The sequence below is a fragment of the Hoplias malabaricus genome, chromosome 2 (genome assembly GCF_029633855.1).
Source record: "Hoplias malabaricus isolate fHopMal1 chromosome 2, fHopMal1.hap1, whole genome shotgun sequence".
Lineage (NCBI taxonomy): Eukaryota > Metazoa > Chordata > Actinopteri > Characiformes > Erythrinidae > Hoplias > Hoplias malabaricus.
In genome coordinates, this window is record NC_089801.1 from 33092100 (window position 1) to 33104050 (window position 11951).

The 11951-nt window shown below is 39.7% G+C and overlaps 1 protein-coding gene across 2 annotated transcripts in view; it reads right to left on the reverse strand.

Annotated features, from left to right (window-relative positions):
- rasa4 (RAS p21 protein activator 4) overlaps positions 1–11616 on the reverse strand; it is a 31635-nt gene extending 20019 nt beyond the window's left edge. Inside the window, exons 1-4 of one of the 2 annotated variants that reach the window (XM_066658634.1) lie at positions 11330–11616; positions 6848–6904; positions 2832–2945; positions 2400–2461 (exon numbers count right to left, since the gene is read on the reverse strand). In XM_066658634.1, the coding sequence (XP_066514731.1) occupies positions 2400–2461; positions 2832–2945; positions 6848–6904; positions 11330–11394 (298 nt within the window). In that variant the 5' untranslated portion in view covers positions 11395–11616. The remainder of the gene's footprint in view (positions 1–2399; positions 2462–2831; positions 2946–6847; positions 6905–11329) is intronic. The other variant, XM_066658635.1, reaches the window with a different exon arrangement.
- Positions 11617–11951: the final 335 nt, after the last annotated feature.

Genomic DNA, 11951 nt, shown 5'->3' on the forward strand with positions numbered 1-11951 from the left:
GTGCCCTCAGCATCACGGCCTGCTCGCTAAAAGGTACCGCCGCACCTTCACAGAGAACCAGCACACAAAAGCTGTTTGCTCTCCTTGTGGAGAAATAGAGAAAGAGGGAGGGAAGGAGAGAGAGCGAGAGGGGGGGGGGTGAGAGAGGGGCAGAGGCTTCAGGGAAAGGGCAAAGGGAGAACCAAAGAGAGACAGAGAAAAAGAAAGATAGAGGCAGAGACAGACAGAGAAAGAGAGAGAGAAAGAGAGAGCGAGAGAGAGAGAGAGAGAGAGAGAGAGAGGCAGAGAGAGAGAGAGAGAGAGAGAGGCAGAGAGAGAGAGAGAGAGAGAGAGAGAGAGAGAGAGAGAGAGAGAGAGAGCATTCCACCTGAAAATCTCTTTACCTTAAATGCACTGTCTGATGTACCAACAACTCAATGTGCTGTGGTTTTTATTGAATTTTCCCTGGTCAAAATAAGGTGTACCCATTTCTGGCTAACATTTAGAACATCAACAGCCTGAAAAACATAATGTCCACATTAGGGCTGTGAGATATCGTATCGTGCGCAACAATATCACTATCATTTTTAAATGATAAACAAAAATCAATATGGGGATAATCACGTTACACTGACTTGTTTACGAAATAATGCCTAATATGCCATACGTTCACTGAGTTAGTAATTTAGGCACATCGACAGTTACGGTGGAAATTTGCTCTGCAGTCAAAGAAATGGCTCCAAAATGGGAGTGATGTCAGTTTTGTAGAGGTGGTTTGGATATAAAATATCAGATGTACAACAAACCGCTGTAATTGTAAGATATGCAAGAAACCTATAACAACAAAACAGGCAAACACAACTAATCTGTTTCACCACCTCGAGCAGAAGCATTCGGTTGAGTACAAGGAAAGTCAAAAAGCCCACAAGGAGAGTTTAAAAGATAAAGTGAGCTCTAACCCAAGCAGACAGACCACACTGACTCAGCATAGCAACTATTCTGTAGTTATTTTATACAACGTCAGAATATTTGTAAGTTACGGTTAATAAGCAAATGTTTACTCATTTATTTATTGTTTCTTCTGAATGTTGAAATTGTTAAATTTGTATAAAAATAAAAGCTTACATATAATTTAGATATCAGATTAAATATATTATTAGTTTAATATAATTAATATAAATATATCATTATTGCAATAGTGTGTTCTTGAAATTAATAAAAGTATTTTTCAGTGTTTTTTCGTTATATCGTTATAGTCAAAATACCCTGAAATATTGTGATATTATTTTAGGGCCATATTGCCCACCCCTAGTCCACATGCATGCTTAGCGCATCATCTATAGATATACATCTATAGATTATCGCCAAAACAGTTAGCAGTTAGGATACAGTCAGAGACTGTCCACCTGGTGCATCTGATCATAGACCAGTGCACTAGCAATTCACTGCACATGAATAAATGTATAAATAGCAACAAAACGCAACAATTTTTTTACATTCTTTCCAGCTCTGGACCTGTGCCCTGCAGGGCAAAGGGTCTGAAGCAAAGTCAAGCGAGGCTTGTCATCGCCCCCAGCCTGCTGTGAGTAAGTTTCGCCTCCACTCCCGATAATGGCCGTCCCCACTGCGCGCTGTGACTCAGTCCCCCCTCTCTTTAGACTCCTGAACATCAGTACCAGCCTCGCACCCGGCCCCTCAATGACTCAGCCCACCAACACCAACAGCTCACAGCCCCCTGGTGGGACTCTGTCAAGTCTGGGATCAGTTAATGTTTATGCATGTCAGAGGTGAGGTTCTCTCAGGAGGAGACAACTCAGAGAGGGCAATGCATGACTAAAACCTGCACTCCCACCCCACAAAACGATGAACGCAAGACCTGCCAGACCGTCAGTAATGTGACCATCCAATAAACAGTACTTAAACCTTTCATCTTTGAGAGAGAACAAATAATCATGTTTCACTCTCGCTTCAACTGTGAGAAGACAATTCAACACTCCGGGTCTGAAAGTTTGTGTAGCCATCAAGAATGTGTTACTGACAAATACAAATGTACACAGTTCACTTTTTCCACTGTAGATGCCCTAGGTTTGGCACCTGACATTTATAATAATAAAATCTCAAACACAGATTAGGTTTCGGAGGCTGTAGGTATAAGGTACTGCTCACAAACTGAAAGAAAAGGAAGTATCAAATTAATACCCAAATGAGGAAGAAGAACGGTCCTGTGATTTAAAACTTCAACTGTCTGCGGTTGTATGTGTGGGTGTACAGAGCCATGTGATCATGTCAGCCTTTTGGATGTCTGGTCTCAAATGCACACTGTGGGAGTAGCTAAACCGTCTCCAGGAATCAATGCCTTGCCAAATAGCAGCTTGGAAGAACCCCCAAGAAGAGGGAACTCTCTCAAGTAAGTGCCTTACCTTGTGGTTTGGCAGTGAGTACATCCTTGCTGATGGAAACCTTGCCGATGACATCGTCGCGGCTGAAAAACATACAGGGTTAAAAATCTTGTGAGCAAGTATGTGCCTGAATTAGTGACCTTATTCACAAGCCTGCAAAGCACAGTGTCAGAGCGCACCGAGTAATAGGTGGTTTAGTCATAATTAATGCAGATCTAGACAGTCTACACGGTATAGGGATCTCTGATTAGCTATGAGGCATCGTTAATTACCATATTAAGTCGTTAGCTTGAAATAGCAAGATGAGAGGGGAAGTGATAGAACATGATGAAAGGAATGAGCTGTTTTACCAGTAAGGTGCAGAGTGCGATGGGCTTTTAACGTCTCTCTCTCTCTCTCTCTCTCTCTCTTTCACACATACACACATACACATACACACACACACATCCTGACCTGAGAGAGTCTTCATCCATCACATACAGGGACACAGTGTGAAAGGAAGGTGGGAGATGGACATTGTACTCCTCGCCCCAGAATGGGGACAGCGTCTTCCATATTGTTGCTGTCCTGAGTGAGAAAGTTGTTGAAAAAAAGTCACTGTCAGAGAAAGCTCCAAGAAGGAAAACAGAAAGTCACTCCAATATGCTAAGTGTGCTAAAAATGTATGAAACCTAGCTGAGACCAAAAAGAATTTCATCTGGTCCACAAACTTTTTCAGGTATTTTAAACACCAGCAAAATTCATTCATTCATTATCTGTAACAGCTTATCCAGTTTAGGGTCGCGGTGGGTCATTAGGTGCAAGGCAAGAACACACCCTGGAGGGGGCGTCAGTCCTTCACAGGGCAACACACACTCTTACACTTTTAAGTCATCAATCCACCTACCAACATGTGTTTTTGGACTGTGGGAGGAAACCCACGAGTGAGAACACACCAAACTCCTCACAGACACCCGGAGTGGGGCTCAAACCCACAACCTCCAGGTCCCTGGGGCTGTGTAACTGCGACACTACCTGCTGCGCCACCGTGCCACCCAGCAATTTTTGAGTCAAATATTGGATTTACAATCAATTTTAATATACTCTTTTAACTATTAGGACATGTCTAAGTCAATGAAAAAATTTATTATAAATGACATCACTAGCATAACAGTAAAAGCAACTGCAATAACATTTTGAGTGACTTTTGTACAGACAAATTGCACTGAAAGCTGTGTAGACTACACAGACTATATTGAGTACATGGTAAGTTCAAAAGCCTTTTTTTTACTTGGTCAAAATTACTTGAGTATCATCGGAGCTCAAGCTTCAGTAAATGGTATTAAAAAAAGATATATATAACTTAGGGTGACCAGATCTGAGATGGTGAAAAAGAGGACACATCTCCGGTCAGACCGTCCAATCAGAAGATTTTAGGCTACTTCATCCACTCCCCCTTCTCACTCAAGCGAACCAATCGGAGTAGGGGAGGGCGGGTCTAGTTAGTGAATGAAACGCTTCTCGAAGTTCTATGTAAGAAAAACAAAATCCCAGGCGTTTGTGAAATTCTGCCCGGACATTTTTTAAGCCTAAAAAAGAGGACATGTCCGGGTAAAAGAGGAAGCCTGGTCACCCTAATATAGCTTATATTTTTAAGACCAAAAAAGCCATACCATGACTGACATTAACCCCCAAACTTTTTCCTTAATATATACCCTTTAAAATGTAATAATAAAGATGTTAAAGCATTACATAATAATAAATATATATTTATATTAAATATTTATATTATTTACATTAAAAGTTTTGTATTTTACATTTAAAAAATATATCTTTAATATGATTTTCTATGATATTAATATGATTAGCCCCCTCCAGGGTGTATTCCCGCCTTGCGCCCAATGATTCCAGGTAGGCTCTGGACCCACCGCGACCATGAATTGGATAAGCGGTTACAGATAATGAATGAATGAATTAATTAAAATGATTAATATGGTCTCAGACAGCGATGAGTAAATAAATCAATGTTTGTTACGTCTTGTGGGACAGACCCCTAAAGAATAAGATCAGATAAGCTTTGCAAAAGTGCAATAAACAAATCAAGCAAATCCATAAAAAGACTATGTTCTGAATATAGTGCTTGGGCTTGCAACAACTGTTGACTGAAGTCTTTGTGCAACTCACAGAAACCAATAACTGGGGTGATTCTAAACGTAAGATATTCACCATATTGTGTCAGCAAACATTCTGTGAGTCGGCATACAAGAACACAATTCAACTAGTAAAACAGTAACCAGGCAGCCTTGTATTTCATTCGGTACACTCTGGTCCAAGATGTCTCATGTGCAAACACTCGCCACCAAGGCTGGCAGAAAACAGAACAGTAGACTGCTGGTTATTGTTGGGATGCCATATGTTCTATGAGAGGAAACGCGCTGATTCAGGTCAGCCATATGCACATTTACCTTGTGACCCATTTATGTTTGCAATGACGAATATCACAGTGCCATTATAAGCTCTATACAGACGGGGGGTCCCCTTTTAAAAGTGCCCCTCAGTGATTTCGTATTGCTGTCGGGTTTGGCCATGTCTGTGTTCTTCTCTCTCTTCCCCTGAGAAAATTACAGGCTGAACTACCCACTGTTGAATTTAGTCTCTTCCACATTCACACATATATTTCCTGGAAGATGTTACTGCATGTAACAATTTTTGGCTGTTGTTTCCCACCATATTTAGTCTGTGACTTGAACTGCATGTTAAATAGTTCCTCAAACAAGAAAATACAATTGTTTGAAGAATCCATTTTTTTAAAAACAATTTTCTTGGTAGTTCTACTTTTTCAATTTTGTGGCTAAACTTCCTCTCCATAGGCTGGCCTGGAAGAACTCTAGAACTATCAGGACAAACTGTTTTACTGCTTAGCGAGAAAATAAAAAGCTCTTAAAATATGAGCAGAAGCAGTGCAGGAGGTCAATTATCACATTGTATTATTTAGTCCTGCTAATACGATACTAAATATTGAACATCGCATAATGAATATTGCACTCTATTGTTCCCTTTTTGCTTTTTGGTCCTGTGATTTAACACCAACAAAAATAAAATAGTAAATTCACCAGGGCAATATATTAACATATAAAAACAAATCGTTTTAAATGAGATTAGTGAGGTTAGAAAATCTTGCAGGAAACCAATTAACCTCTCAATTGTCAAAGTAGCAACCAGTACTTACAAAAGTCATATCTAAGCTAAAACCTGAAACTGTGCTTAAAAGCTACAAATAATTTTACAAATGTATTTTGTGGTTTTTACTTCTCACAGAGTGGTTTCATTTTGAATAGATATCATGGAACCTAAGCTTGGAGAAAGAAGTCTCAACTTTCCCAGTGGGACCTACAAGACGGCTGGCCATTCAAATGGATTTTTCCTACTTGAAAGTTTGAAACTTTCCATTTCCCACCATGAATGCATGAATGTCACGAATGCAGCATTCTAATTAGGGCTGTACAATGATTCAATATCAATACATATCGCAATTTAAAATGTTTCAATAACAACTATATGATTTTTAAACACATTTTAAATTTTTCAATATACGTTATTTACTCTCATTAAATAAATCTGTCATTAACAGTGGACTCAATTTAAAATTTAGTTTAAGAATATTCATTTTGACAAAGCCAATAGGATTTTATACTGTTCATATCAATATCTGAAATTATATTGTATCAACCAATATTAATACTGTCCAGCCCTAATTACAATGGATGCTATCTAAATATATGTAAAAGTAATATTTTATATTTTAAGACCAAATTATGTGAACATCTTTGTTTCTCAGAAAACACAATTATTACAAATTATCACAGTCTGAATGACAGCTTTGTCCCTGAAAAATGTGTACAAATAATCCAATAATAAAATAGTCTAATCTGAATAAAGTTTACAGCAACAAAAAGGTGATAATTTCTGCACGTATTTAAAGTACCGTGCCTAGGTGGAGTATTATGTTAATTTTATGCTGCTGTGCCTAAAAACAAACAGCTTTTAGAGATAAATGACTCAAAACGCTACTTGTTTTAGGCAAATCAGCAAGCCACTGATGCATTCCGCCTTCTCTATAGACTTTTCAGCACAATTCACAATGAATCATGGCTCGCATGGCTTTGTGGAGGTTGCGCCAGTGGTCACAGTATAAAGGAGGGTTGGAGTAATAGATGTAAAAGATAAATGAAACAATATTTCACCCTGGTATGCAGCATACTGCTTTTGTTTTGTTTGACTGTTCGTTTGTTTTTACCTACTTACAGCAGCTTACAGAATGACCAGGATTTCAATTATGAAGAGTGAATGAAAAAGGGCTTAACAGGGAAACCTGTTAAATCTACGATAATCGACTTAGGGAGACAGAGCAGGGTCAGTTGCAAGACCTAATAAGGGCTTACAATAAAATGTGGAGGGAATACAGAAAGAAAAAAATATATATACTGTACCTTATAATGGCCTCATTATCAATTCGCACAATGCAGTATGGATCACTGCTCCCGGTTCTGTGAGATAATTGAACAATAGAAATATATTACACACAAAGCATAAGATATCTCACCCAAACAGGTAACTTATTAACCCAAACATTGATCATCAACAAGCCCCGTTGCTTGGTATTATCAGAACCGCAGGCCGACCTAGCACTAATTGAAATTCTACGACTGTCTCAAATAGGCAGAGGTTCTTGAGCCAGAGCTTGACTAATGCACAGTCATGATTTAGGTGACGTGTAAAGAAAATATTAACATAAAAGGGAGATATTCTTTCCTGGGCTGTGTTTGTCTTTCATCCCATATGCCACAGGTAGAGGATAGAGGCCTTTGGTGTGTCAAAGCTACGCTAAAGTATACGCCCACATGAAGGCGTCCCTCGTGAGGCCTTTAGAGAGCACTGGTTCAAAGGAGCCTCCAGACAGACAGAGAGACAGGTAGCCACAAAGTCAAAGAGGCAGACGGGTAGAGAGACTGACAGACACTGCTGTTGCTGATTGCTCAATCAGAAATCTGCTTTCATGTTCCAGTACTCAGAAAATAAAAAGGAGGTTTGCTTCATTAAAATCATCAAACTAATGGTGTAGTCTTTTTGTATACAAACAAAATGACAAAGGAAATGGAATGATGATAACCATGGCATGTCACCAAACTCCTTCAACCAGTCAAAACACATGCTATTATTTCTTCTGTGCATGACACCCTGCCACGGTCCAACTGGCTCTGTCTGTCAGGCTGGCGTTATAATGTATACTGGGTGTTATTAAATCAGTCGCTCAAAACACCATGCATTTTTCATATATTTTTCACCACTGCGGTGGCATTCCTGCAAACCCAATCAGTGTAATTAAGGACTTGTGGTAGCAGTCTTTTCATTCCAGCTAGCGTCTGACATCTAGCAAGTAACAAATGAGAGTATGTAGAGGGAGTGCTGTTGTCAGAATGAAGACCTTTGAATTCCTCCAGGGAGTAATGACTGGCAGCGGTAGCAGCACTTACGAGTGGTTTGTGTGTGTGTGTGTGTGTGTGTGTGTGTGTGTGTGTGTGTGTGTGTGTGTAAAGAGGGGGGAATGGGCGAGTGGATAAGGTGATTCATCTTTGCCTTTTGTTATCAGTGTACGGGAGAAAAAAAACGGTCTGTCAGAATCAGGTGCTACATCAGACAGCCACGCGGCTTGGCAGTTGAACCACGTACCATCATCTGCACGGCACCTGCAGAAAGATGATAGCGAAGGCGACACACAAACACACACACAAACATTCTGGGGATGCACGGATATAGAATTTCTGGGCCATGCTATAGTTCAGTGTAATAAATGTTTAAAGATAAATGAACATAATACAGAAGTGTAAAAATTAATCACAGTACGGCTGATGCTTGCTTAAAAAATGTCAATCTTTTTTTTTAGCTAAATGCATCATTTTCTACATATCAGTTCTGTAAAGCACTATATATATAAACATAAACATACAAATAAATAAACAAATTCCTATTATGTATTCCTGCTAACCTGCACTGGAGGCTGCTGCAGTGGCTGATTTCAAACGCCTTGATGCTCTTAGGATGGCGTGTATGAAAACTTATATTTTTCTAATACTTTATAGTAGTGCTGTTGTTCACTATGCTAGCCATTTCAAGGAGCTCCGAAGAAAAGAAAAGCACATCTCAGCAAATAACATATATGCTGTTGATATGTCATGAACCCTCAATACATTCCACCTCCCACCCTTTCTCTCTCTCTCTCTTTATATAGGATTGTAGTGCACCTCTGGACAGCTAAATCTGAAAAAATGACACAGTCCAGCCACCCTTGCTTTAACAAAGCCAGCCAATGAACTTTTCAAACAAGCCACAAACCTAAACGATCTATCTGCTCCTAAAGGTTCACAAGAGGCTCTGTTTTATGTCTTGACTGTTTATTTGACAGGCTGCTGTATCTGTAAATAAACAGACAGGTGGTGTCTGATGTTTCAGCTAAAAACAAATTCTGCCAGGTCATGAAACTCTATCAGTTTCCCACTGAAGTGCACAAACTGCAATTGTCAAGAAGCTATATTACAACTCCAGAGGGTGAGAATGTGCTCCACTAACAGAATCAATAACTATTTCAATTTCTTTTTCATTATCTTGTCTCTATAGCTGAAAAAGGCAAGGAAAATTGAATTTTCAAATCAAATCGTCTTACAGAAAGCAATGAATTATTGCTATTGCCATTGCCACTGTGAGGATGACTCATATAGAAAAAGTGCCTGACTTTGATCACTTAGCCGTTTTAAATCGACTGCTCTTTCCGTGCTATGCAATCATCTTGCAGACGGAAAGGGTGGAGTAATTGAACTGAGGACATTTCTGTTTTCCCGAAGAAGCCCAAATGTGGGGCATGTGTGAGGAGCTCTGTTGGTGAAGACGCTCGAATGCAATCTGTCACAGCTCTGCTCTGCTCTGCAAAGTCACCACGGTGTCAGTGTAAACACTCCACATGACATCTGGACCTCAGCTTTAGCGCCACAAACACACATATGTACAGTGAAATTATCACAACAAACAACACAAACTGGGAAAATCTCACGGCCCCCTAGGACTCATGTCCCAGTTCTTGAACTTAAACCATTCAGAGTAGACCTTTAATGTGCCTGATAAACATTATTTAAGCTGACTGCAATTATTCAACCACAACATAATTATTTTACAGTTATTTGCCCTCAGAAAAGAATGTGACTTGGGTGGGCCTTTAAATAAAATAGTAGAATCCTTAAAACTAAGATATATAGAGAATGCCACTGAAAATGCACAGACACATGTAACAAAGTCAAAATTGATCAGAAAAAATGGATACTGTCCCCAAATCTTTTAGCCCTGTTCCTGCTGAAGACTCTTTCCTAACACAAGAAGATTGGATGGCCCTTCAGCAAAAGCCGGACCAGCCCCAGCTTGCTGCACTCACAAAGGCTGTGGGCGAAATCTGAAAAATATGGATTTCATAACCAATGCCCACAAAGCAAGAAATGAACATAGATTCCAGCAGGGGTGTGCAGTTTGGCCCGGGCTTCTGCAATCACAAAGACTGTGGGCGAGAGAGGCAAAACATGGATTTCATTACTCATGCCCACAAGAAAATGTGGAGACCTCAGTTCACTCCGACAGAGGTGTGAAACTCCTCCCAAAAACAAATGCCCACTGTTATTTGGGGAATGCACTCTACTACTCATCATCTGTCACCTGGAGCAAAGTTTTAAACAATAACATTTCATTTGCCTACATATTACCACTAATTAAAAAAAGAAACAGCCCAACAGTTCAAATGAAATATGTACTGAATATTCCATCAGGCTTAATAAATTACATTTGTCCTCCTTCAGACCTCTTAAAAGAGCTCCAGATAAATCTGAACATTTTAAACAATACTGAAAGATTCTGGCATTGCTGGCTTTACATTTTTAAGCTCAAAGTGGTACTTAGAGCAGCTTGCCTCCGATATTTAATCCAGGCATAAATCTGAGCAGCTGCACTGTAGGTAGCTTTTAAACTCGCAGCAACAAACATCCAGCAGCTTTCAAATCTGTCCAGTTTTTATCTTAAGTCTTTATTCTCAGCTCAGCTTCAGCACCAGATTTATATGTATTTATATTTACTCAGCTCTGTGAGAGATACACTGTCCACACGCGTGTAGACACCCCTTATAACTGGTGAATCCAGCCTCTCTAAAATGCTCCTATTGTAGACACAAACGTACACACATGGTTTGACTAGAAAAGCACAAAATGAAATGGGATAATATGGCCATAGCAGCCAAAGATCACCTTCTCAAAGTGGTGTCTAGAGGGGTATAAAGACTTTGGAGCTGTGAGTATTTGGAGATGGATCTCCATCTATTATAGATTCTGAGACTGAAACATCCCTGCAGATTTATTTAAAAAAGCTGAAAACGGGTCACTGAACAGAATTAAAGCAGTAAGAAAGAGTTAAGTGGGCTTGGAATATAAATGGGGTTATATTTAGTACTGGAACTTGTTTAAAATAAACGTTAGATTTCTGCTTTTCTTTACTGCTGAATGAAAACGAGTAGAGTGTTCTTTTTGTCAGTAAAATAACTAAAGGGTGGTCTCTGACTTTTGCACAGTGACATAAGAGGAGGTCAGGTTGAATATGTGTATGTTCACTCCTAAAGACTATAACAGGCAAAAATGAGTTATTACACATTTATTATCTGCTCAATTTAGCCAGCCTCTATGGTGCAGTGTGCCGTTAAAATATTGGACATTTTCAATTAATTATTTACTCTTAAATTTCACGTCTAATTAGAGTACAGGTTTTTTTCGTGAGGAATTCCAGCGAACACAGGTCAACTCACACGACATGGGAATTCCCAAACAGAAATATACACACAACACACACACACACACACAAACAAACACACACACACATATATAACTTACATGTCCTTAATTGGCAAATTTTTCGCCTCCACAATTCGAATGAAGAGAGTGCTTCGTTTTGCCATTTTGTCGTTGTCGTTTTAACGGTCGTTTATAGTTGTGATAGCTTCAGCAACGACTCTGAAAGAGCTCCTTGTCATTATGAATATTTTAAAAACCCGTTTTACGCACTAAAATAGACCTAACACTGAAATAAAAAAGAGCCCAGTGTCTACTGACAGCCGAGGTTCGTTGTGATTTTTCCCTGAGCTCCCGTTCAAACTGTGTGCGACAAGAAGCGATATTATTTTATCTCCACCCGTTTTCCACTGAACCCCGCCCTCTACGCTACGAATGGTTGATTTGTCCCGTATACCGCGCTATGATTGGCTAGTCGGCTCGTGAACGTGTATTACGAGCCAATCCTGAACGCATAAGGCAGGACCTTTGCCGAAAACAGGTGGTAATTCAACAGCCACACCAATCAGACTCGTTGTTGGGGGGCGTGGCAGACTGAGAAATCTTAGCAACGGATTGGTCAAACGGAGACGTGACGCGCCATCCAATCCCTTCTAGATATAAACTACACATTTTGCCGGTCAGTTTGTATCAACACCGCCTAAACAGGAACGTCTAGAAGCAG